We start from the raw sequence: 27,938 nt of genomic DNA, 5'->3' as shown, positions 1-27,938 counted from the left end.
ATTTATTTTTGAGACAGAGAGAGACAGAGCATGAACAGGGGAGGGTCAGAGAGAGGGAGACACAGAATCTGAAACAGGCTCCAGGCTCTGAGCTGTCAGCACAGAGCCCGACGCGGGGCTCGAACTCACGGAACGTGAGATCATGACCTGAGCCGAAGTCGGACGCTCAACCGACTGAGCCACCCAGGCGCCCCACCTCCTCAATTTTTCTATAAATCTAAAACTGTGTAAAAAATTGTCTACTGAAAAATCAAGGTGCCTGGTTGACTCAGTCAGTGGTGTGTACAACTCTTGATCTTGGAGTTGTGAGTTCAAGCCCCACTTTAGGTGCAGACATTGCTTAAAAATAAAATCTATTTATATTCATTTTTGAGAGAGAGAGTGTGAGTGTGAGAGGGGCAGAGAGAGAGAGAGAGAGAGAGAGAGAGAGAATCCCATGAGGTGCAGAGAGAGAGGGAGAGAAAGTGTGGAGCCTGGAGTGGGGCTTAAGCTCACCCAATGCAAGGCTCGAACTCACAAACCCTGAGATCGTAAGTTGAGCTGAAGTCAGATGCTTAATCAATTGAGCTACGCAGGTGCCCCCAAAATAAAATCTTTTTTTAAAAATGGAGGAGGTGGTGGTGCCTGGGTGGTTCAGTCAGTTGAGCATTGGACTCTTGATTTTGGCTCATGATCCCAGAGTTGTAGGATTGAGCCCTGTATCTGGCTCTGTGTTGAGGATGGAGCCTGCTTGAGAGTCTCCCTCTTAAACAAACAAACCATCAAATAAATAAATTTTAAAAATGGAAGGGGTGGTAGCCAGAATACAGCTATGCCTTAGTATTTTTTTCTTTAAAGTTCCTATTTAAAGAGGCGCCTGGGTGGCTCAGTCAGTTAGGTGTCTGACCGCTTCAGGTCATGATTTTGCAGTTCATGAGTTCAAGCCCTGCATCGGGTTCTGTGCTGACAGGTCAAAGCCTGGAGCCTGCTTCAGATTCTGTCTCTTCCTCTCTCTTTGCCCCTCCCCCACTCTCTCTCCCTCTGTCTCAAAAATAAAAAAAAATTAAAAAAAGTTCCTATTTATGGATCATTTACCATATGCTAGTAACGCTGTATACAGATGATCTCATTTAATATTTACAGTTGTTTAAGTTAGTTGTAATTAATCCTCTATTACAGAAGCTGATGAATAAGGAATGGATAATGTAAATCGTGGAGCCAGGATTGGAACTTAAGATCTTTTCAATCTCAAAATTCTAAATGTATGGAACTCTCATAGTATCCTGACTTTTCTAGGAAATGTTTCAGCAGTTATCACAGGAAGAGCCTTCCCAAAAGAAATAGGTATTCTAAATCACCGGGATTTAAGACTGTCTCCCATCTCACTTCACTTATGATTAACTTAAAAGTCCCTCATTTCCAGGTTGGATCTTCAAGCTGAAAGGAACTGTAGGGGGTCAAGGTCCAAGTTCAACCACAGTATTTCTTAAGATTTTATTTTTAAGTAATCTCTACACCCCAGGTGGGGCTGGAACCCACAACCCCAAGATGAAGAGTTGCATGCTCCACTGAACTAGCCAAGCACCCTCACAGTATTTCATTTTACCAATAACTGAGGGATAGCCAGAGCACTTGCCCCAAATCAGAGAAGGGCCAGGAACCCAGGTTCCGTCTGAGTTATTATTTCTCTCTTTATTTCCCACAACTTCCTCTTTGTAGTTAAGAGAAGTAGAAGCTGGCCTATCTGCCTTCCCCATTTCTCGGATGGGAATCGCCCCCCCCCCCCCCCGGGTGACACACTGCCCTCCAAGGACACACTAGTTTAAGGGCCCTGCAAAAGATATGTCGGGACAATTGTTCCTGCCCATAAGTCCCATAAACTCAGCACATTCTTGTCAAGCACCTACTGAGTGCAGGGACGGCGGACTTTGTGTCACGGGGAGGGACCTGCAGAGGAACAGAGTTCGTCGGAGGATGGCTGCGAAGCCTGTGGATACACATACAGAGAGGAAGGGAAGGCGCTGGGCAACTCTAGGACCAGTGGTCCTTTCCCGGGAGCTCCCCAGGAATCGCGGCGTCGAGCCGCACAACCGTCATTTGGGGCCAAGGGCATCCCCTGTGGCTACCCTCCGCCCCCACAGCCTCTTAGCCTTTAAGGGCGGGGGACACGCGTCAGCGTCACAAAGCGCCGCCACCGCGCCTGGTGGCGGAGAGCAGGCGGGGAAGGGGGAGGAGGAGGAGGAGGAGGAGGAGGAGGAGGGCGAGCAGGGCGGGAGAGGGAGGGGCGTGCGCACGCGCGTCGGGCCGCCAGCCGCCGAGAGCCGCCCTCCCTCCCGGCGCGCGCCCCTCCTCCCTCTCACCCTCCCTCCTTCTTCTCGGCTCCGTCGCTCCCGCGGCGCGAGGCGCTCTAGCTCTTCTCCACCTCCTCCGTCGTCGCCCCTCCCCCCGCGCAGCCGCCGCCGCCGCCGCCGTCGCCGCCGCCGCCGCGAGACCCCAGCGCGCCGCGCTCCCCCCGCCCTCCGGCCCCGCGCGCCCTTCGGCCCCAGCAGCCCCTGAGGAGAACGAGAGGGCGAGCGAGCGCGGCGCTCCAGGGCCGGCTCGGCCCCCTCCCCTCACCATCGCCGGCCCTTTGCCGCCCTCCTCCGCTTCCACCCCTTCTCCCCCCCCCGCCAAGTTGAGGCCCCCCCCGGGGGGGGGAGGCCCGGGACCGGGAGCGAATTCCCCTAACTCCTTCAGCCCCTCCCCCCGCCTGGCCCGAGTGTGAGGAAAAGGGCCCGGTCCGGCCCGCGTCGTGTGTGAGGAGGACTCGGGCCGGCCCACGGGCCGTCTGGGGCCTGGTCCGGCCCGCCGGGTGTGTGAAGACAAGCCCGGTGCGGCCCGGGCGAGGACGAGCGGAGGGGAGGGGCCTGGTCCGGCCCGGCCGGTGCGAGAGGACTGGGGCTCCGGCCCGGCGCCGCCGCCGCCGCGATGGCCCAGCAGCAGATGACCAGCTCGCAGAAGGCCCTGATGCTCGAGCTGAAATCCCTGCAGGAGGAGCCGGTGGAGGGCTTCCGGATCACCCTGGTGGATGAGTCCGACCTCTACAACTGGGAGGTTGCCATCTTCGGACCCCCCAACACCCTCTACGAAGGCGGCTACTTCAAGGTACCCCCACCCCTCCCAGCCTTGACTTCCCCAGGCGGAGGCCTTGGCTCCCTGTCGCTTGCGGGGCCCAGAGTGTGAGCGCGAGTGTGTAGAGGGGGCTCCTCACCTCGACAGCCCCCTCCCCCCATCCGTGGAAGCAGGAAGGCCTTGCTCACCAAGTGCCTTTTCTTTGTCATGGGGGCGGGGGCGGGAGGCCAGACTGCACCGGGAAATAGGAAAGCCTCTCTGGCTAGGGTAGTGGCTACCGGCGGAGGAGGGCTGTCTTTGTTTTGTTTCCCCAGCTGGGGGTGTGTGGGAAGAAAGGTGGGCTTTCCTTTCTCGTCTTCCCATCCGAACCTTCCCCGCGCCGGCTGGAACTGCCCCAGAGGGCAGAGTGACCTGCACTTACTGGGTTGGACCTTTCTTTTTTGGGGGGTGGGGGTGGGGGAAGGGTATTAGTCTGTCATTCCAGAGTCTGCCTAGTGACCTGACACTCTGAGGATTTGATGGGCTTCTTGCGTGGTGGTAGTTACAACTTTACATTCCAGTGGGCGGTAATGAATAGGACCCTAGGGGTGGTAAATAAGGGTGCCTGCGTTTTCTGGCCATTATCTTACTGGAGGGAACGCTGATTTAGCCCCCTTTCTGTTCTCCTTTCTCTGTTTACTTAATGGTGTTTCAAATGCCCTTTGTCCTCACCCTGCCACCAACTTTACTCCCCCCCCCCCCCCCGCATGTAGAAATATCTGTAGACGGTGTAACGTGTACAGGAGCTTGATCGTCTCCCACTTAAGAGAGACAAAATTGAAACGTTTTACCCAGGTGGTTAGCTTTAGCAGATGGGGTGGTCTCACAGATGAAAAGTATCATCTGAGGTGAGATGGTTTCACTGAGTAGGACTGTTCCATAGCCACCCCCGATTTAAGATAGTGGTTATTATTCCTGAATCCATTGATTTTCTTTCTTTCTTTTTTTTATTCCAACGTAAATAACTTGGAGGTATTGAGAGTTTTTTGTTTTTGTTTTTATTTTATCATTTTTGTGGGGATGATCACGGACTGAAGGTGGAATGTTTCAAATGGTGGAGGCAGACAGGAAATTAGTGCTAAGGAATCCATTTAATTTTATTTCCAAAATTAAGTAAAATAGAGCAGTGTGAGTCAATCTTGGTTTGCTTTGAAGGGAGGGGCTGTCTTGGCATAAGTTTTAAGTGAGTATCTTAGTCATGTAGTTATGATGTACATTTTTAGGACTACCCAATTACTTTTGTTTTTCTATCCTTCTAAAGGTAGAAACTTCAGTGTCAGCTTTGAAATTGGGTCAACTTTGTAGAAAATGTGAAGAATTGACGGGGATGTTTAATATTCATGCCTGTGATAATCAGTGAATATCTAGTGAAAATACATTTTTAGAGCAGCACCCTTACGAACTGTATGCTTAATCTTTTGTGGTCACCATACACTGTACTTTTTTAGATGCATGTATTAATGTACAAGTTATTAGTGACAAATTGAAGAAGGTATTGCTGTATCAGCTGGCTAAATTCAGTGGCATAAAGTTTAAATTTCCATAAAGTGTCATTGTTTGGGGTAATGGATAGCCAAGGTGAGTGGGTACTAATTAGAATGATCTCCATCTCAGTGTTTAAAAAAAAACAACTATGTGAAAGGAAATAATGGGCTGCAAATTGTATTTTTTGCTGAAAGAACAGGAAAAGGACTGTGGAGAATCCTCTCAGTTTGAAAGAAGTAGTATGGGGAGAGGATTCCCTACTGGAATTTTAACTTTAACTTTTAATTTTAATTTTAAAATGTAGGATTCCCTACATTGATTTCAGTTAGGTGTTTTGTAATTTCAATCCTCTTTAGAAAGAATGGTTGAATTTCATTGTATATGTTAATTTCTTAATCTTCAATTATGATATTTTAAAATGTATGAAAATTCTTAGGTAGGTTTTATGTTTTAGTCTTGTGTGAGAATTTTGTCAATTTTGTTTTCTTATACTTTATTCCTTATTGTATGGCCCTTTATCCCAAAAGTCTTTCATTGGAAAAAGCCAAAGTTATGGTCATGAGCAGTTGACACTTGTGATAGGTCTAAAACCATTGTTTTTTATTTCACTGCTTTTGTCTTAAAACAAGGCTTTTAGTGTGTTCCACTACAGCTGCAGTTAAAAGTTGGCACAGACCTTTTTCTACCACTATTCTCCCTTATCAGATAGTTCTTGAACATTTAGTATAATTTATTTTCAAGTTAAATTCTTTTTTCTATTTTGGATTGTAGTTTCTGAAGGCAGTGGAACCACCATTCTTTAAATTTTCCATGTTACTCCTTTAACTTTTACATATTAATAGGCTTCTTACTGATCTTTTTCACCGTGAAATAGTTGGCTCCAGTCTGTTCTAACTATGGCATCTGTTGTGGTAGAGACTTGTGAGACCTGTATTTCACAAATTTATTTTGGATTCATGTTGTCTTTTTTAAATCTCAAGTCTGTGATTCTTAGCTTTGGGCGGGCGGGGGCGGGGTGGTGGTGTTGGATGTATGATAGGCATAGGTAGTTTCTTGTGCCTGTTTTTCTGGATATTCTAAAATCTTTCTTGGCCTTGCTTTTTGTCCAGTTTCTTGGTCTCTTAGACTTACCGAGTGAACTTCTTTGCTGCTTCGACTTTTTCCTCTAGGGATCAATCATTACAAAACACAAAGTAGAATATAGCTTAGAATAGAGAATACCTCTGAACGTAATTTTGCTACTGTGGAGCAAGTTGGAATTTTATTGTCAATGGAAGAATAAATTGTTGATCAAGTGAGCAGTTAGTTAATGATGACTTTTAACAAGTTTACCTCATTCCTTTAAAAAGTACTGTCTTTTCAAGTAACTCCTGTTAATGATCATAACTTAGAATGGCTGCTTTGGGCTAGAACCTTCTTGGAACTCCTGCATTATTTATCTGAAAGCATGGTAGCAGTGAGTCTAGAGATCAGAAAGTGAGAGTGCCTAAGGGGGAACCTGGCTGTCACGGTTGGTAGAAAATGTGACTCTTGATCTCGGAGTTGTTGAGTTCAAGCCCCATGTTGGGTGGAGAGATTAAAAAAAGAAAGATAGTGCCTCTTTCCTGAGGTGTGTAACATAAAAGTTTAAATGATACAGAAAACTTAAAATATTGCAGTTAACCTTTTGTAGTTTTAATTTTATTCAGTATTTGAGAGTGAAATATAGGTGCCTTCCATTTGTAGAAAACTTCAAACTGATAATTTACAAAGTACTATATACTCAAAATTTTCTGTAGTAGGAGCTTCTTTATCAGACTTAACACTTGATTTATATTAAAGAAACTTAAAAAAAATTTTTTTTAAGCTAGAGAGAGAGAGAGAGAGAGAGAGAGAGAGAAAAGGAGACACAGGATCTGAAGCAGGCTCAGCAGAGAGCCTGATGCTGGGCTCAAACCCATGAACTGTGAGATTACCACCTGAGCTGAAGTTGGATGCTTAACCGACTGAGCCACCTAGGCGCCCCTAAAGAAACTCTTCAATGATAGTTTTTTAAAATAATGGCTATGCATTATTTTCATTTGTTCTAGAATAAATGAATCTATTTTCTGCCCCCCTCAGAAAAAAACAAAACAACAACAACAAAAAACCTTGCCAGGCTTACTTTTAGTGCCTGGCAATGCCCTTCCGATTATAGCATACTCTATGTTGTGACTCTAATTTTTTCTTTTCCTTTTTTTTCCTTTATCGTTTATTCATTTTTAAGAGAGCATGAGCAGGAGAGGAGCAGGGAAAGAGGGAGACACGGAATCTGAAGCAAGCTCCAGGGTCTGAGCTGTCATCACGGAGCTCTACTTGGGGCCAGAACCCACAAACCGTGAGCTCACGACCTGAGCCAAAGTTGGATGCTTAATGGACTGAGCCACCCTGTGACTAATTCTTAATATAAAATTGAAACAGTTATTTTAAGACAGTGATTCTTGGGGTGCCTGGGTGGCTCAGTTGGTTAAGTGCCCCACTCTTGATTTTGGCTCAGGTCATGATCTCACAGTTAATGAGTTTGAACCCTGCATCAGGCTCCACACACTGATCATGAGGAGCCTGCTTGGGATTCTCTCTCTCTGCTCTTTCTACGTGCACGGGCTTTCTCTCCCAAAATAAATAAATAAACCTAAAAAAGGGAAGACGTTGATTCTTAGTCTTTTTGTTATATGGATCCTTTTGAGAAACCATTTTCTTTGGGAGAACATTAGCACATATAAACTGGTTTGCATACATTTTCTTTTTCTTTTTTTAAAGTGGGCTCTGCACCCAGAGTGGGGCTTGAACTCATGACCGTGGGATCAAGAGTCAGATTCTCTACCAACTGAGTCAGCCAGACACCCCAGTTTGTATACATTTTCAGAGGGTTAACTAACAGGTTAAGAATTCCTGTTTTAAAGGATTTGGATAGGCAACTTAACAATTAACTTTAAAATTATAAGCATAGTGCTTTTTTTTTTTTTTTTAAACAGTTGTATGATGAGTCTGTCAATATCTCAATTCTTAATTGTTTCTCAGTTACTTTGAGAATGAGTACCTCTTAGTGCTTTTAGCTGTAACCTTTTCTGGAAGTTGAACTTGTCTTGAGTGCTGAGTGAACTAAGGCAACACTATAAATGGAAACATAGTTAATGTCTAGTGGTTTGGGGCACTACTGTAGTAAATTTAGTAGTTTTAGTGTTCCTCCTACCACCTCCCCCCACCATGGCATAAGTATAGCATCTCCGTATTTATTTTATTTTTTAATGTGTATTTATTATTTATTTATTTATTTATTTTTAAATGTTTTTATTTATTTTTGAGACAGAGAGAAACAGAGCATGAGCAGGGAAGGGGCAGAGAGAGAGGGAGACACAGAATCTGAAGCAGGCTCCAGGCTCTGAGCTGTCAGCACAGAGCCTGACACGGGGCTCGAACTCAAGAACTGTGAGATCATGACCTGAGCCGAAGTCAGATGCTCAACTGACTGAGCCACCCAGGCGCCCCATTGTGTATTTATTTTTGAGAGAGAGAGAGAGAGAGAGGGAAACACAGAATCTGAAGCAGGCTCCAGGCTCTGAGCTGTCAGCACAGATCCCAACGTGGGGCTTGAACCCACGAACTGTGAGATCATGACCTGAGCCGAAGTCGGATGCTTTAACTGAGCCACCCAGGTGCCCCAGCATTTTTTTTTAATGTTTATTTTTTATTTTTGAGAGGGGGGAGGGGCAGAGAGAGGGGGACAGAGGATCTGAAGTGGGCTCTGTGATGACAGCAGCAAGCCTGAGTAGGGGCTCGAACTCACACTGTGAGATTGCAACCTGAGCCAAAGTTGGCTGCTCAATGCACTGAGCCATCCAGGTGCCCCGCATCTCAGTATTTTATAGAATATATATATATATTTTACCATATTAAGCTGATTCCAAAATTTTTTTTCCTCTTTTTTTTAGTTTTTAACTTGTTGGAAATTGGGATGTGTCTTAAAATCCGTGAAGTCTTTTTTGTTGTTGTTTCTTTAATGTTTATTTTTGAGAGAGAGCACAAGTATACAAGCGAGTTTGGGGGAGGAACAGAGAGAGAGGGAGTAGAGGATCTGAAGCAGGCTCTCTGCTGTCAGTGCAGAGCCTGATGTGGGGCTCCAACTCACCAACCATGAGATCATGACCTGAGCCAAAGTCAGATGCTTAACCAACTGAGCCACCCAGGCACCCCCATGAAGTCTTAAATCCCATCAGCCAGGTGGCACTTGAGATCTAGTTGTGAGAGAACCTCCCATTGAAATCTTGTAATAAATTTTTTCTTGAATGCTAGCATCAGTGTCTTAAATTTGATAAAATAAGTATAGTTTCTTTTTGAATGAAGAATTTGAGCCCTAGTTAATATTTTGTTTGCAGCATGTTGATTCTTGTGTTTCAGAGATTTGTGTTAGTAAATAATACTGAGTATTCATCAAAGGCAAAGCACTGTATGAAGAGTAACTTATAGAGAGTAAGGAAAGTGTTAGGATAGGTAACCTTAGACCTTATATGAATAATCTTAAAAATCTTTGTGTAGACTTTAAAATATGAGGTGTAGGTATTATTCACACAATTGTAAATGGTAATTTAAATCAAACCTTTTATTTTTATTATTTTTTTTAAAAGGCACTGTTTTATTTTTATTATTATTTTTTAATGTTTATTTTTTAGATAGAGACAGAGTGTGAGCAGGTGAAGGGCAAAGAGAGAGGGAGACACAAAATCTGAAGCAGGCTCCAGGCTCTGAGCTGTCATCACAGAGCCTGATGTGGGGTTCCAACACACAAACTTTGAGGTCATGACCTGAGCTTAACTGACTGAGCCACCCAGATGCCCCTATTTTTATTATTTAAAAAATATATATATTAGTTTATTTTTGGGAGAGCACAAGTGGGGGGGGGGTACAGAGTGAGGGAGAGAAAGGATCCTAAGTGGGCTCTTTGCTGACAGGCTTGACAGCAGCAAGCCCCATGTGGGGTTTGAACTCCTGAACCATGAGATCATGACCTGAGACAAAGTCAGACACTCAACCGACTGAGCCACCCAGGTGCCCCTAAATCAAACCTTTTAAAGTTTGGAGGCCCATTAGAGCATTTGTCAACATAATGACAATCTGTCATGATAAAATGTCTGTTCCATCTTTGCAATTTAGTATTACTAATCCTAGTTTAAGGTTCCAGAAGAACCTGTCTTGTGGGAGACAAGTGAAATAAAGGAGGCCATCTAACAAATTGGTCCAACTCTGCTAGTTAGGGGGAAATAGCAGGAAGAGTTATAAATTCAGGGTTTAGGACTACAGAATTCCACCTTGCTGGAAGGTCATAGTTAAAAGATCTAATTCTTTTATGTTCCTGAACTTATTTTGGACTGTTTCACATACAACTACAGAGATGTTAGAGCAAGACTGAGCCTCTTTGGATGTGTTCTGTCAACACAGAACTATTTTATTTCAACTTTATTCAGTAAGAAATTTGTTATTCAGAGTTTATGCTTATGTACCTTTAAGTGAGGTGATTCTGAAGTGAAAGGAATGATAGATACGAAATTAAAGAGATAATTTTAGTTCAGATTCCCAAGGTATATATATATTATTAATATATATATATTATTATTGTTATATATAAATATTATTCCATATTAAAATTGGAAAACTCAGATTTTGGGATACATATTTAAGGTTTGTAGACAATAGTCCACTTTAAATACTATACTTGATTTGTTTTAATAACAAATATAAGAATGTTTTTGTTATAACATAAATAGTAAATTGAATTACTGTTGTGAACCTGTTGGCAAGGTAAGTAGAATGAATACTTAAAACATATTAAAAACCAAGCACACAAATGTACTAAAAACTTTGAATGCCATATCTAATTGTGGATACACACTACTAAGTACAGTATTATAGATATTAGTACCTAACATTTATTGAGGCTTACAATGTGCCACATCCTTTATAGGAATATTTCATAATCGTGTGAGGTGTGGTTACTGTTACTTTCATATAGGAAGAATGAGTCATAGCTCATTTAAGTTGTCCAGGGGTCTTCAGCTAGAAAGTTTAAATACCAAATTGTAGTACCAGACTGCTGGACTCTGAAGCCTGTGTTATTCTTTTACTGAGATCTTTTGCCACTTAGGATATGTTTGAAGGTATAAAAGTGGAGCTTTAAGAAAATCAAATTTATGGGGGTGCTTGGGTGGCTCAGTCAGTGAGTATATCTGACTTGATTTCAGCCCAGGTTGTGGTGTCCCGGTTCATAGGGTCGGCCCCTGACGGGTTTTGCACCGTGAGAGCAGAGCCTGCTTTGGATTCTTTCTGTCCCTTGCTCTCATTTGCCCATGTGTGCATGTGCTCTCAGAATTGATAAGTAAATATTGTAAAAAAGAAAATCAGAGTTATGGAGTTTTTATAAGGAACTATTTAAAATTTTACTTAAGTTTAAAGGTCACAAGGGTAATATCTGCCCCTCCAAATTATGGGTCAAGATTGTTATGATGACATTGGTTTATATCTTAAGTTCACTGGAAAAAGGAGATTTTTTTGTTTTTGGATTACTTCAATTAGAGAATGATAAATCCTGTTGCAGAATGATTTTTTTTTTAATTGGCAAAACTGTTCCTTTAATAGTAACTTTCTAATTACTTTAAGGGGCCAGTGGGTTAGTGCCACTGTTGAGAAATAGAAGTCTGAGAAAACTACTTTTGGGATTAGAAATGATACTATATCTCTCACAGAAATGATGGTGGGAGGATGATAGGAGTTACATTTCTTTTTTTTTTTTTTTTTTGATGATTTTTAAAAAATTTACATCCAAATTAGTTAGCATATAGTACAACAATGATTTCAGGAGTAGATTCCTTAGTGCCCCTTACCCATTTAGCCCATCCCCCCTCCCACAACCCCTCCAGTAACCCTCAGTTTGTTCTCCATATTTATGAGTCTCTTCTGTTTTGTCCCCCTCCCTGTTTTTATATTATTTTTGTTTCCTTTCCCTTATGTTCATCTGTTTTGTCTCTTTAAGTCCTCACATGAGTGAAGTCATATGATTTTTGTCTTTCTCTGACTAATTTCACTTAGCATAATACCCTCCAGTTCCATCCACGTAGTTGCAAATGGCAAGATTTCATTCTTTTTGATTGCCGAGTAATACTGCATTGTACATATGTAGACCACATTTTCTTTATCCGTTCATCCATCGATGGACATTTGGGCTTTTTCCATACTTTGGTTATTGTTGATAGTGCTGCTATAAACATGGGGGTGCATGTGTCCCTTCGAAACAGCACATCTATATCCCGTGGATAAATGCCTAGTAGTGCAATTGCTGGGTCATAGGGGGAGGATTTACGTTTCTTAATGCAGTATTGGCTTATACTTTTATTTATTATTACTATTTTTTTAATGTTTGTTTATTTTGAGAGAGAGCAAGCAGGGGAGGGGCAGAGGGAGGCTGAGAGAGAGGATCCCAAGCAGGCTCTGTGCTGTCAGTGGAGAGCCTAATGCAAGGCTGCATCTCATGAACTGTGAGATCTCTCATGCACTGTGAGATCTCTCATGAACTGAGATAATGACCTGCGCCAAAATCAAGAGTCCTACACTTAACCAACTGAGCCATCCAGGCGCCCCATGATTTATGCATTTGAAATAATAATGCCTATGAGAAAGAATGAAATACGGCCTTTTCTAGCAATGTGGATGGAACTGGAGAGTGTTACGCTAATTGAAATAAGTCATATAGAAAAAGACAGATACCGTATGTTTTCATTCTTATGTGGATCCTGAGAAACTTAACAGAAGACCATGGGGGAGGGGAAGGGGAAAAAAAAAGAGAGGGAGGGAGGCAAACCATAAGAGACTCTTAAAAACTGAAAATAAGCTGAGGGTTGATGGGGGGTGGGAGGGAGGGCAAAGTGGGTGATGGGCATAGAGGAGGGCACCTGTTGGGATGAGCACTGGGTGTTGTATGGAAACCAATTTGACAATAAATTTCATATTAAAAAAATAATAATAATAATGCCTTAGGGGTACCTGGGTGGCTTAGTCTATTGAAGTCTAGCTTTGGCTCTGGTCATGCTCTCATGGTTCTTGAGTTCTAGCCCCGTATCAGGCTCTCTGCTGTTAGTGCCTGCTTGGGTTTGTTCCTCTGTCTCCCTCTCTCTCTGCCCCTCACCTGTATTGTCTCTGTCTCTGTCTCTGTCTCTCTCAAAAGTAAATAAACATTAAAAAAAAAAAACCTAAAGCACAATGCTGTAATACTTTTCTTACTATATTCAAGCACCATAGGAAACTTGAGCAGTTTAAGGTTAAAACTTTTTTTGTTCCTTCATTTGAGTGTTAAAGTGATATATTCCTACTTCTAGCATCTTTATTTTTTTTTTTATTTTTTTATTTTTTTTAGCATCTTTAGATTAGTACCATAGTTTTCATCTGTTCTGTGTCTGCATTTCCAACTTTCATAATTCATTATTTACCTGCTTTGCTGTATTTGCTTCATGGGCAGCTGATGTTTAATTTGAGGGATAAATTCCATGAATTTATCCTAATTTATCCTAATATCCTAATTTATACTAAGTGTGGCTCACTTAGTAACACACATAGTAATTCAGATTGTAAATATTGAATAATTACTGTCTTGTTGAAAATAACCGTAGCCTCATTTATAAAATAATATTAAGAATTGGCAAAGTTATAGCAGTTGGGGCAATATGTAGCAATCCTTTGTAGAAATAGAATAACTTAAAAATTTAGAAACCAGGGGCACCTGGGTGGCTCAGTCAAGGTTAGGCGTCCTACTCTTGATTTTGGCTCAGGTCATGATCTCATGGTTCATGAGTTCAAGAGTTGGCCACTCAGCTGACTGAGCCACCCAGGCACCCCACACATGTCATTTTTGATTCAAAAATAGTATTACTCAGGTTATTTACCCTATTTACCAAGTTGAATCTCACTGAATCAGTTTTGGATATTAAATGCAACAAAGTAAAGTCCACACTACAGAGAAGTAAAGATTAGCCACTAACAAAGACAGTATGAAGTTGTACAATAAGCTTTGAAAGCAGTTCTCAAAAAATTCTGAATTGTTTGAGCACTGTGGGCGTAGCATTGTTGGAGTGGGTATATAGCCAGCCTCCTGAGGTATTTGCTCTGGAGGGGGCAAAGCTCATTTGAATTCTGGTAGTTGAGTTAAAAAAAAACAAATCAAAACACTTATTACTTAGGCCCATCTTGATCTTAATCACTCAACTGCCATTTCCCCCATTGGCTAAACAAAGATAATGATGTCTTCAAGCTGTTAAGGACTAAGCCCTGTGGAAAAACTTCAGTGCTAATGTTAAACAACAACAACAACAAAAAGTATAACTATGTCCTCAGGGTTCCCACCCTTAGTTCTTTGGAATTTGTTAATCATATTTCAACATTTACTCTGAATAAGAATGACAAAATTGGCTACACAAAGAAAGAAATGTCTTGTTGAAGATATGGAAATTATGTAGAATTTAGATTTGAGATTCAAAGAATCTTGTATTAAAAGGGCTTTAAAATGAGTGCACTTCCTGAGTTTTGAATTAAATCTCCACCTTATGTAACTTTTTTCTGAAGATTTTTTTGTTGATAAATTATGGAATAAGTTATGTACAGAAAGGTTCCTTAAATTAAAAATAGTACTAGTAAGTGGTAAAACTGGAAAAGTTACTTGAGGATGTGTAAGTATTAAGGAAATCAGTTATTTCTAACTTAAAATTTTTTTTTTCTATTATCAAATGGTGAACTTAGATTATGAGCTCTTTAAGAAATGCCACTGGATTGGGGCGCCTGGGTGGCTCAGTCGGTTAAGTGTCCGACTTTGGCTCAGGTCACAATCTCGCAGTCCATGAGTTCGAGCCCCGCTTTGGGCTCTGGGCTGATGGCTCAGAGCCTGGAGCCTGTTTCCGATTCTGTGTCTCCCTCTCTCTCTGCCCTTCCCCATTCATGCTCTGTCTCTCTCTGTCTCAAAAATAAATAAACGTTAAAAAAAAAAATTAAAAAAAAAAAAAAAAGAAATGCCACTGGAGGGGTGCCTGGGTGGCTCAGTTGGTTGAGCGTCCAACTTGACCTGATTTCGGCTCAGGTCATGATCCCAGGGTGGTGGGATTGAGCCCAGCCTCGGCTTGAGATTCTGTCTTTCCCTCTGCCCCTTTCCTCTGCTTTTACTCGCTCTCGCTCTCACTCTCTCTCAAAATAAAAATTAAAAAATAAAAAAAAGAAATGCCACTGGATCTTTGAATTTCCTTAGCATTTGCCATAGGACCTAAAAGATAAAAGAATAAATGCTTATCTTTTGGGGAGTCACATCCTTTGAGAATGGCAGCCCCCCCTTCCTCCAAATTCTGCATGCAATTTCGAGGAATTACTGGTATCTGAATTTTCTCCATAGACATTAAGTGATTCAACCTGTAGTCTAGGACATGTGGTAGACTAAAGTGGCTAAGTATTTAGACTGCACAGTTACTTTAGTTGTGCTTTCCCTTTTGGGAAGAAATTGCATTTTATTTGGATTTTGACGTTTTATCTATAGTTGCCAGGTTGCCTCAATTAGATCTAATGTTCTTGATGACTGAAGTTTTTTTTTAAGTGATTTTTTTTTTAAGTTTATTTACTTATTTTGAGAGAGAGAGAGAGAGAGAAAGCTCTAGTTGGGGAGGGGCAGAGAGAGAGGGAGGGAGAATCCCAAGCAGGCTCTGCATTGTCAGCATAGAGCCTGATGTGGTGCTTGAACCCACAAACTGTGAGATCATGACTTGAGCCAAGGTTTGATGCTTAACCAACTGAGCCACCCAGGCATCCTGTGATGACTGAAGATTAGCTAAAAATTAAGATTGAAATCTTGGTTATATAGTATTATAGCAAATGATAATCTTTGTGTAGGGCTCCTCTTATAATTTAAATACTATAAAACTTGTTTAGAAGAGGTTAAGAATTTTAGAACAGTGATAGTGAGAGGCATTAATTACCAAAACCTGCCAACCATAGCAACCTGGACCTCTGTAGTCTCATGAAGATAAAGATTGCTAAGCCTCATGTGGAAAATTAAGAGAAATAAAACAAAATAATTAAACCCAGTTCTGTTTTAGCCTTTTTAGAGTATCAGAAGACATTAAAAAGAAATTTTAAAACTAGAAGTGCATTTTGGAATTTCTTATAAAGTGGAGGATTTTAAAAGAGCGACTATAAATGTTATGAATATTCTTATGGGGTTCTTGATGCTTTAAAAAATAATTAGAAGACTACATTTTTAAAGCTCTGCTTATACTTTGATAATACTCTATGTGCATGCATTTTGTTAATAATTTTGGTAAAGTTTAGCCAAATATGTACCTATATTTTTCTTTCCCCCAATATACATAAAGTTTCCTAAATAAAAGATTAACTATACCTAGCATGTACTGTTTACATATATACCTTGAATAAATTAATTATTAACAAGGTGGAGTAGGGAGGAAACTTTTAAAGTAGGTTAAATTTCTGTGGTGTGTGAATTATTATAAACTCTTCTGGGTTATTGTTTCAGCTACCAAATATGTCCTAAAGTGTATACATCTTTAATTAGACCTTAATTTTTTGCCTTCCTGTTAGACATTTCTGCTAGTATGGCTTTTTTTTTTTTTAATTATGTTTTAATTATACTAAAAAGTAAACACTAAACTGGTCTCTACCTTTTTTCATAAGCCTCTTTTGTATTCACTTTCCTGGATATTTGATTGACACTGTCTACCCAACCACACGAGCCTAGAAGCTGGAAATCGTTTAAGATGATTTCTGCTTCCTCTTTTCACATATCCAATTATTTTTAGTATCTCATGTCTCTGGTATTTAGCTCTTCCTTTTCATTCCTGCTGCCACCATGTAAGTTATACTCAGTTGTCACTCAGACTGTGACAGTAGCCTCTTTACTGTCTTATGCCCCTCCAGTGTATGATGCTCCTAGAATAACCTTTCTAAAGTTCTTTTCTTTTTAGTTTTTTTATTTTTTTATTTTTGAGAGAGAGAGACACACACAGACAGACAGTGAGTGGGGGAGGGGCAAAGAGAGGGAGATACAGAATCCTAAGCAGGCCCCAGACTCCAGGCTGTCAGCACAGAGTCCAGCTTGGGGCTCCAACTCACAAACTGTGAGATCATGACCTGAGCTGAAGTCGGACACCTAACCAACTGAACCACCCAGGCGCCCCTCTTTCTAAAGTTCTAATCTGACCTGTCTCCACCATCAAAAAAAAAAAAAAAAGAAAAGAAAAGAAAAAGACACTATCTTCCACAAAATGAAGTAAAAATTTCTTTGTGTGACATACAAAGCCCTTCATGATCTGGTTCTTACTTACTTTTTCAACTGTATTTCCAGTTCTTGCTCCATAGGTAATTTTTAAGTTTGTTTTTTTTTTTTTAAGTTTGCCTAAGCAATCTGTACACCCAACATGGGATTTGAACTCATGACCCTGAGATCAGAGCTCCACCAACTGAGTCAGCCAGGCAGCTCTCCATAGATAATTTTTGACAGTGCCATTGCCTAAGCTATTTATCTGTCTGGAATGCCCTTTTCAACTTTTCTCTTGTTCTCTTTAGTCCAGGGAACTCCAACTTCTATTTTAAAACCCCATTCACTATGAATGACCTGAAAATTTCTTGGGTTCACCCCCTCTAACCTACACTCTTCCCAATTAAACTGTTTTAAGGTAAACTTAGATATCCTATTCTTTGATCTGTAAATACTGGAGTCCTAAAAAAATAAGTACTCTTTTTAAAAACATAATTGCATTATTCTTAATAGTAATTCCTACACCTGAAACTAATGTAACATTATGTGTCAAATATACTCAATTAAAAAAAAATCCTTAATATCTAATATGCAGATTTCCCCAGTTGTCTCATAAACTTTTAAATTAGTTTGAATCAGGATCCCATAGAAAATCCACAATTGCATTTGGTTGATATGCCTCTTAAGACTTTCTTAATCGATATATTATCCTTTCTCCTTTTTTTAAATGTTTGTTTTCAATGTTTATTCATTTCTGAGGAGAGGGAGGAGCAGAGGCTGGAAACAGAGGATACAAAGCAGGCTCTTTGCTGATAGCAGAGAGCCGGATGCGGGGTTCAGACTAAAAAACCAGGAAGGAGATCATGACCCTAGCTGAAGTTGGATGTTTAAGAGACTGAGCCAGGTGCCCCCGCCTTTTTTTTGATAACAGTTTTATTGAGATACAATTCATACACCATACAATTCACTTACTTAAATGTACAATTCAGTGTTTTTTTTTTAGTATATTCACAAGAGTTTTACAACTCATGACAATCAACTTTAGAACATTTTCATCACCCAGAAAAGAAATTCCATACCCATTAGTTGTCACTCCTCATTTTTCCCCAAGCCTTAGGCAAGCAGTCTACTTTCTGTGACTATAGATTTGCTTATTCAATAAACGTACAGATTTACATTTCATATGAATGGAATCCTATAACATACAGTCTTCTGTGACTGGCTAATTTAGCATAACGTTTCCAAAATTCATATGTTGTGGCATGTATCAGTACTTCGTTTATTTTCATTGTTAAATAATGTTCCAGCGTATGAACATTTGAGTTGTTTTCTATTGAAAATAACACTGATATGAACATTTGTGTACAAGTGTCAATGTGGGCATATATTTTCATTTCTCTGAATTATTGGGTCATATAAGAACTCTGTATCATTTGAGGAACTCAGACTATTTTCCAAAGTGGTTGTACCATTTTGTATTCCCACCAGCAGTGCTTGTGAGGGTTCTAATTTCTGTAATCTTGACCAACACTTGTCTCTCTTTTTTTTTTAAACCTTATTTTTTGCCAGTTGAATATATTTAACTGCTAAACTGCTGTCTTCGCTTTTAAGGAATTCACTATTGTATTGGACTGGTAATAATTATGTTTTATTACATAGTAAAGGATATTATTATAATACTAAAAGTAATGGAAGGTTACTATGTTTCTAACACTGGTGATCACCAGACATAGTCATGGAAAGTTCTAGCCCCCAACCTAGGTAGCCACTTATGTTTTCCACAGTGTTTCTTCTCTGTTTAAATTCATAAAACTTCCCATGCAGGATCTAGTCATATCTCACCTTCTCATATCTTATGGAGCTAAATTTAGGTTAGTAAATTTGGTGGAGAAAAATACTAATTTCTTGATGGAGTGAAATCTGTTATGCAGGTATTATACAGGAATTTAAATTTTATAACATTAAAGATGTAATGAGGGACATTTATTAAGGGCATTAGTTTATTGTTTTTCTAGGAAAAAATTCAAGCAGCATGAAAGTCTTTCCCTTAAAAATCACTTGACTGTTTGACATGTGATCCTTCAGAAAAATATTCTATGCATGTACAAACATAACTATGCATTTTTAAACTATAATTTTAATTATACTTAAAAGCTTTTTCTGCATCTTGTTTTTAAACATAATAGTTTATTTTGGAGATCTTTCCATGATCAGTATTTGTGGATTGTCTCATTAATTGTAACTGTTGCACAATACTCCAGTTAAGGATATACTTTATTCAACTGTCTATTGATGGGCAATTAATCATTCTCAGATTTTTTTTAATGTTTATTTTTGAGAAAGAGAGCGCACGTGCGCAATTGGGAGAGGGACAGAGAGAGACGGAGTCACAGAATCTGAAGCACGCTCCAGGCTCTGAGCTGTCAGTACAGTGCCTGACACTGGGCTCTAACTCACAAACCATGAGATCATGACCTATGCTGAAGTTGGACACTCAACTGACTGAGCCATCCAGGCACCCCAGTTTTTGACTCTTACAAGCAAAGCTGAAAAGGGACATTTTTACATATCTTTATATTTTTTGAATAGATTGCCTGGATTAAAGGATATATGTATTTAAATTTTACTAGTCAAATTATCCTTCAGAAATACTAATTTTTATTCCATGATGTAATTTTTATGGGTATTGTCAAACTATAAAATTTGCAGTTCTGATAAATCAGCTTTTATGATGGTTGTTTCTCTTAATTGTCAATGAAATTTAGCTTACTTTCATGTCATTGGCCATTTGTAATGTATATGCAGGTTATCTATACTTGTCCTCTGCCCATTTTTGTTAGGTTTTGTTTTTATTTATTTTAACTAGGATAAAGGCTGTGTGCCTAAAGAAGGTTGCTTGTTGCAAATATTGTTCCCATGTGTCATTTATTAATGATGTAATTTAAAATATTAATTTGTGCTTACAAATCTACCCAAAGTTAAACATGAAGACAAGCATGGAGAAAATTGTATTTGTCACTGTCATGACAGTAGGCTAGAAGAATTTGTGGGGTTTAGAGTAAACTCTTCTAAAACATTGTCTGTGTGGATGATTCCTAGTCTGTGAACAAACTTCATACAAATAAGTTACGGGCTGATACAGAGTTACCTGTATTTTACTGCGAAAATGGTAGTAGCTCCTTTCAAAAAATAAAATGTTAATCCCCACTTATAATTCAATACATGTTTATTATAGAAAGTTAAAAAAAATTTTTTAATGTTTGTTTATTTTTGAGACAGAGAGAGACAGAGCATGAACGGAGGAGGGTCAGAGAGAGGGAGACACAGAATCTGAAGCAGGCTCCAGGCTCCAAGCTGTCACCAGAGAGCTGGACGTGGGGCTCGAACTCACGGACTGTGAGATCATGGCCTGAGCCGAAGTCGGATGCTTAACTGACTGAGCCATCCAGGAGCCCCTAGAAAGTTTTAAAAGTTCCTGAAGCTATAAAGAAAACGTCACTTATATTGATGTTACTTAGAAGTAATACTTTTTTTTTTTTTTTTAAACTAAGTTCTGTGCCCAACATGGGGCTTGAACTTGTGCCTCCGAGATCAAGAATTGCATGCTGTACGACTGAGCCAGCTAGGCACCCCTAGAAGTAATACTTGTAATACATTTTCTTCTGAATATGCTATAGTTCATCTCAAAAATCAGATACTGTGTATTCATTTTTTAAACTTAATATATTCTGAACATTTTCCCAGCTGTTATTTAACCTTTTCTCTCTTATTGGACCTGGGGATTTATTTTCCTTTCTAAAAAATACTATCTTTTTTTTTCCTCCAGTTTATTTATTTATTTTGAGAGACAGACTGCGCCACACACATGAGTGATTGGAGGAGAGGCAGAGAGAGAGAGGGAGAGAGAGAGAGAGAATCATAAGCAGGCTCTGCCCTCAGTGCAGAACCCAATGCTGGGCTCGAGCCCACAAACTGTGAGATTATGACCTGAGCTAAAGTTGGACACTTAACTGACTGAGCCTCCCACGTGCCCCTAAACAATACTGTCTTGAATACATCTTTATATCTATATTTGTGTGTTTTTCACATAAGTTTCTGATACTGGATATATTGGGTCAAAAGTTATGAACATCTCCATCTACATTTAGAGAAGATATTTGGAACTGATTTTGACAAGATAAGATGCAATAGTAAAAATGCTAATTTTCTAGAGGGCTAGGAAACCATTAAAGACTTGGCTACTATGCCTTGGTTTTACATAGTTATATATGGAAAGTTAATGGGATTAGATTAGCCAAAACGATTTTGAAAAAGAAGAGCAAAGCTAGAAAATTCATAATACCCAATTTTAAGATGCAGTATAAAGGATACTAATCAAGAGAGTGTGATATATTGAACTAAAGAAACAGAATAGAGAACTGAGAAATAGACTTACATATAGTCAACTGATTTTTTGACAAAGGTGCAAATAATTCACTGGAGAAAGGACAGTCTTTTCAACATATGGTGTTGCAAAAATTGCTCATCTGTATGTAAAGAAGTAAGCCTCAACCTATATAATGTATTTTATGCAAAAAGTAACTCAGCATGGATCATAAACCTAAATATAAATCACAAAGCATTAAAACCCGTGGAAGAAAGCCTTGAGAAAAGTCTTCTTGACCTTGAGTTTGGCCGAGAGCTCTTAGATACAGCACCAGAAGCATGATCCCTGAAAAGAAAAAAATTGATGAAGTGAACTTCATCAAAATTTAAAACTATTTTCTGTGAAGGACACAGATAAGAGAATGAAAAGACAAGCCATGAACTGGGAGAATGTATTTGTAAACCACATATCTGAGAAAGAAATGAGAATATTCTGGGGAGGGACATGGGAATCTGGTGTGTGTTTCCAGGTGATTTTTAAAAAAAATTTTTTTTAATCTTTATTTTTGAGAGAGAGAGAGAGAGACAGAGTGAGAGCAGGGGAGGAACAGAGAGAGAGGGAGACACAGAATCCGAAGCTGGCTCCAGACTCCAAGCTGTCAGCCCAGAGCCCGACGTGGGTCTCGAACCCATGAACTGCGAGATCATGACCAGAGCCGAAGTCGGACGCTTAACCGACTGAGCCATCCAGGCACCCCTCCAGGTGATTCTGATGTAAAACAAGGTTCCTATTCCTGATATTCAGTGTGATTCTGTGTTTTGCTTTATAAGTAGAATGACTTTATGTTCCAGAGTTATATATTAATACATTTTTTTATTAGCCAAAAAAGAGGTACTTTAAAATTCACTGTTATGTTTATGTGACTACTCTACCACCAAGTACCATCTTCTCATGTAACCATGACACATACCTGTGAAATTATAACCAGAGGTGTTCTTTAAGCTTTGGAATTTTTATGTTAATAGTGTATATAATTTTTTCCCAAGGATTTTTCTATGTGATCTTTTTATTTTTTAGTTTTCTTTACTTAAAAAAAAATTTTTTTTTAACCTTTATTTATTTTTGGGAGTGAGACAGAGCACGAGTGGGGGAGGGAGACACAATCTGAAACAGGCTCCAGCTGCTCATTGTCAGTACAGAGCTCCACCCAGGGCTCGAACCCATGAACTGCGAGATCATGACTTGAGCCCAAGTCCCATCTTAACTGACTGAGCCACCCAGGCACCCCTAATTTTCTTTAATTTTTTATTTTGAGAGAGCAAGTGAGTGTGCAAGTGCACAAACGGGAGGGGGGCAGAGAGAAGGAGAGACAGAATCCCAGGCAGGCTTCACGCCATCAGCACAGAGCCACATGTGGGCCTCGAACTCATGAACTATGAGGACATGATGCAAGCTGAAATCAAGATTCAGACACTTAACTGACTGTGCCACCAAGGTGCCCCTATATGATGTTCTTTTTTTTTTTTTTTTCAACGTTTATTTTATTTTTGGGACAGAGAGAGACAGAGCATGAACGGGGGAGGGGCAGAGAGAGAGGGAGACACAGAATCGGAAACAGGCTCCAGGCTCTGAGCCATGAGCCCAGAGCCTGACGCGGGGCTCAAACTCACGGACCGCGAGATCGTGACCTGGCTGAAGTCGGACGCTTAATCGACTGCGCCACCCAGGCGCCCCCCCATATGATGTTCTTAATGAGTAGTTGATAGTTGTGATTTTTGTTCAGGCAAGGAAATTACTTCATAACATGTCTAATGTATTTCTGAAGCAGTAATTTAGTAAATGAGAACACTAGGAAAAAGTATTGCTAAGTTGAATATTTTAGCTTCTCATGTAATGCTCTACAAACACCTGGAGAAGGATTTGGGGCCTAGGTAAATCATCATTATGTTATTCTTATATATAATTAAAACTATAAATATTAACTTCAGAAATATGGAGAACATTTAAAATTTGTTATTTTTGTTTATGTATACTTTTGTTTACCAATATTGAGTGCTTACATGTGTCAGGCACTGTTGTAGGTGCCAAGGGTACAGTGAACAAAACCCTTGACTCATGGTGCTTATATTCTAGTGGGAGAGATAGACAATGAACAAAAAGTATATGGCATCTTAGAAAGTGGTTAAGCGCTAAGGAGAAAAGAGTAAAATAGTTAAGTAGGGGTCTGAAGTGAGGAAGAGGTTATTAAAAATTTTTGTGTGTGTGACAATTTAGATATTTCTGAAGAAATGTGACTTTTGGAATGTTCTCATAAGGGGCAGAGTTAACTAACCATGAAGATCTGAAGAACATCTTACTTGAGAGCTAAAAAATAGTGTGTTGGGGCACCTGGGTGGCTTAGTTGGTTAAGCATCAGATTTAGGCTGAGGACATGCTCATGATTTTGAGCTCCACATGGGGCTTTCTGCTATCAGCGTGAAGCCTGCTTCAGATCCTCTGTCTCCCCCCCCCCCCCCCCCCCCCCCCCCCCGCCTCCCCACTCCCCTCTGCTCCTCCCCTGCTCACACTCTCTCCCTCAAAAAAAAAAAAAGAATAGTGTGTGTTATTCTTTGTTGTATGCCCTCGTGGGTTAATGAAGTAGAAGGCAGTGAGTAAAAAGTTGAATTATGTTTATTTTCTGTTGTAAAGGCTTGTAGTTAGACTTTTCTTTCTTTTTTTCTTTTTTTGGTAAGTGCTATTTAGTGCAACTAATTTCTTGGGTTTTTACGGGTTGTGATTTTAGTCCCTACAAGCAGCTTTAGAGACTGAAGACTCAGGGTTAAAACTTAAAACTGTTCATATTTCCCAGTGGAGTTAGAGAGTAGGCATTATGTACTTTAGTATTTAGTAACCTTTTGAGTTTTCTGCTAAATCTCATTCTTCCTTAATATTAATACAGAGGCATTATAATATAGTGATTAAAGTTTGGGCTTTAGAGTAAGACAGCTAGGTTCTGGTTCTGAACCGGTGATCTTGGGCAAATTATTTAACCTCTGTAGGCCTTTAGTTTCTTCTGTAAAATGGGATGAAGGGGAATGTGGCATATGCTTTGTTAGGAATACTGTGAGAATTAAGTATTATGTTAGTACATGTGAAGGTACTTAGAATGTGCCTGCTATGTGAAAAGCAGTCAGTAAATGTTAGTTGGTGTTAGTGTTAGCAACACTGTTTTGAGTGGTATTTTTCACTTTATAAGTAATAACATGTGCATCATGTAGGATCATATTAAATGAAAAGTTTTATCATGCCTACTACTCTATCCCTTCCCATATCCCTGGTTGTATTTCCCAGAGGTGGTGGTGTTTTTTTTCCATTTTTTCATTTAAAAAATTGTACTAACCACTTAACATAGAATTTCCCATTTTAACCTTCTTTAAAAACATTTTTTTTTTTCTTAGGGGAACCTGGGTGGTTTAGTTGGTTCGGTGTCTGACTCTTGATTTCGGCTCAGGTCATGATTTCATGGTTCCTGAGATCGATCCCCATGTTGGGTTCTGTGCTGTCAGTGAGGAGCCTGCTTGGGATTTTCCCTTTATCAAAATAAATAAACATTAAAAAAAAATTTTTTTTAAGTGGTTTCCACACCCAATGGAAGTCAGGACCCTGAGATTAAGAGTACTGTGCTCTTCTGACTGAGCTAACCAGGTGCCCCCTTCCATTTTAGCCATTTTTAAGTATATACTTTAGTACTTAATACCATTAATCTTTGTACTTTAAAAGCAGTCTTTCTTTTTCTTTTTCTCTTTCTTTCTTTTTTTTTTTTTTTTTTTTTGCTATGGAAGATGATCACAAAAATATCCACTTCCCCTCTGTTGAATATCTTCCCAATTTTCTAATAGCTTCTTAACTTTTAAATTGCTTGTATTGAGTTAAAAATTTTATAAAAATCAAAGTTTTACCTGTCTGTAATTTAAAGAATTAAATGAATTTTGCAAAGTTACTTCATAAAATAGTCCCCAGACACTGCCTCTTCATTTCCATCACTCCACACAAAAGAACTTAAAATTCTTATAGCTGAGGCGCCAGGGTGGCTCAGTTGGTTAAACGTCCGACTTCAGCTCAGGTCACGATCTCATGGTCCGTGAGTTCGAGCCCCGCGTCGGGCTCTGGGCTGATGGCTCTGCGCCTGGAGCCTGCTTCCGATTCTGTGTCTCCCTCTCTCTCTGCCCCTCCCCCGTTCATGCTCTGTCTCTCTCTGTCTCAAAAATAAATAAACGTTAAAAAAAAAAATTCTTATAGCTGATCATTTTGGCATTAACCTCCTTAATACTGTGCTTCTATTACTACTCTCTGATTTTTAAATTTTATTATCTGTGATTGCCCGCCATAGAAGATAAGGATTTCTTTTTAAATCCCTCCACTGTCTTCTTTCCCTCTAACATATATGTTACACATACACGCACATATATTCCTCCAGTCTTCCTAAAGTTATATCATAATTATAGATCTTCATTACTTAAAAGTAGTAAATATTACTTTTTTTTAAAGTTTATTTATTTTGAAAGAGACAGAGATAGCGTGAGTGGGGGAGGGGCAAGGAGAGAGAAAGAATCCCAGGCATGCTACACACTGCAAGCACAGAGCCCAACGAGGGACTCAAACTGACAAAACCATGAGATTGTGACATCAACCGAAACCAAGAGTTGAATGCTTAATCAACTGAGCCACCGAGATGCCCCCAAAATATTTTTATTTCCCATATAATATTTTGTTTTCCATATAGTTACCTTATTTTGCTTACTCATTTACTTTTCTATGTAGTTACCACTAATCCCAAGAATTTTTTTTGTAATAGTTTTATTGAGATATAATTTATATTCCATGTAATTCTGCCACTTATAGTGTTTAATCCAGTGGTTTGTAGCATATTTACAGAGTTATGCAATCATTGTTACTACAACCAATTTTAGCATATTTTCATCACCTACCAAGAAAACTTTTTTTTAAGTATGCTTTATGCCCAGTGTAGAGCCCACTGTGGGGCTCGAACTACAATCATGAGCTCAAAACCTGATCTGAGATCAAGTCAAACACTTAATCGACTGAGCCACCCAGGGGACCCCCACCCCTCCAGTTTTTTTTCCCCTAGGAAAATCTCTTAACCGTTAGCAGTCATACCCCCTTTCTCAGCAACCTCTTCAATCCTAAACAATCACTAATCTACTTTTTCTGTGTATTAGACTTGCCTGTTCTAGTGCTTGCTTTGGCAGCACATATACTAGATTTGTCTGTTCTGAACATTTTGTATAGATGGAATTGTACAGTATGTATATATACATATATATACACATATATACACAGATACATTTATACACGTATATATATATATATGATCTTTTGTTACTGACTTCTTTAACTTAGCACAATGTTTTGAAAATTCATCTGTTGCTGAATAAAATCACATTGTATGGACATAATGCATTTTGTTTATCCATTTGTCTGTTGATGGACATTTGGGTTGTTTCTCCTTTTTGGCTATTATGAATAATGCTTCTGTGAACATTTATGTACATATTTTGTGTGGATATTCTTTTCATTTCTCTTGGGTGTGTATCTAGGGGTGGAATTGCTAGATTATATGGTAACTGTTCAATCTTGTGGGAAATTACAGACAGTTCTCCAAAGCGGCTGTATCATTTTACTTTTCATCAGTCTCCTGAAGTATTCTGAATTTTATTCTGCATAGTTGCCTTCTGTATCTAGTTTATAGCTGTTTACTGAGTTTACTGTCTTTGCCATCAGCCTGGGTGTTTCATGCTCCTACCTGTGTTATATTGGCTGTTTACCTTATTGTCTGTGTCTTTGGTTCATTCTCATGTTTTGGTATATCCTATCCTTCAGTAGATGTTTTTGAGGAGGTGTGCATAGCACATGAATTTTTGAGCTCTTATTCTTTTTTTTTTTTTTTAACGTTTATTCATTTTTGAGAGACAGAGACAGAGCATGAGCAGGGAAGGGGCAGAGAGAGAGGGAGATACAGAATCTGAAGCAGGCTCCAGGCTCTGAGCTGTCAGCACGGAGTCCGATGCGGGGCTCGAACTCACGAACTGCAAGATCATGACCTGAGCCGAAGTCGGACACTCAACCGACTGAGCCACCCAGGTGCCTCTAGAGCTCTTATTCTAACTTGAGCTCTTACTGAATTTGAGTTGCTTGGCAGGGTATAGAATTCTAGGTTGGAAATCACATAGCTTTAGAATTTTGAGGCTATTGCTCTATTATCTTCTTGGTTCCAAAAGGGCTTTTTGAAATTCAGAACCATTCTAAATCCTGCCCATTATATGTGAATTCTTTTCTTCTGGAAATTTGCAAGATCATCTTTGTGTTCCCACTGTTCTGAAATTTCACATTGCGATGGGTACTTTTAATCTGGAAATTCGTGTTCTTCAGCATTGAAAAATTTTCTTGAGTTATTTCAATGATATTTTCTCCTATAAATTTTTTTTGCTGTTATCTTTTGGAAGTGCCTGTTACGTGGATGTTGGATTGCCTGGATTAATCTCTAATTTACATTGTCTTTGAGGTGCCTGAGTGGGTCAGTTGGTTAAGCATCCAATTCTTGATGTCAACTCAGGTCATGATCTCTCACTGTCTGCTGGGCATGGAACC

The 27,938-nt window shown here is 39.6% G+C and overlaps 1 protein-coding gene across 1 annotated transcript in view; it reads left to right on the top strand.

Annotated features, from left to right (window-relative positions):
- The first annotated feature begins 2,469 nt into the window (after positions 1-2,469).
- UBE2R2 (ubiquitin conjugating enzyme E2 R2) overlaps positions 2,470-27,938 on the top strand; it is a 115,158-nt gene continuing 89,689 nt past the window's right edge. The window contains exon 1 of the mRNA XM_015073288.3: positions 2,470-3,123. Coding sequence (XP_014928774.1) covers positions 2,947-3,123 — 177 coding nt within the window. The 5' untranslated portion in view covers positions 2,470-2,946. The remainder of the gene's footprint in view (positions 3,124-27,938) is intronic.

This window comes from Acinonyx jubatus, chromosome D4 (genome assembly GCF_027475565.1).
Source record: "Acinonyx jubatus isolate Ajub_Pintada_27869175 chromosome D4, VMU_Ajub_asm_v1.0, whole genome shotgun sequence".
Classification (NCBI taxonomy): Eukaryota; Metazoa; Chordata; class Mammalia; order Carnivora; family Felidae; genus Acinonyx; species Acinonyx jubatus.
The sequence above is the reverse complement of the archived record's forward strand: the minus strand, read 5'-3'. Positions and strand labels throughout refer to the sequence as shown.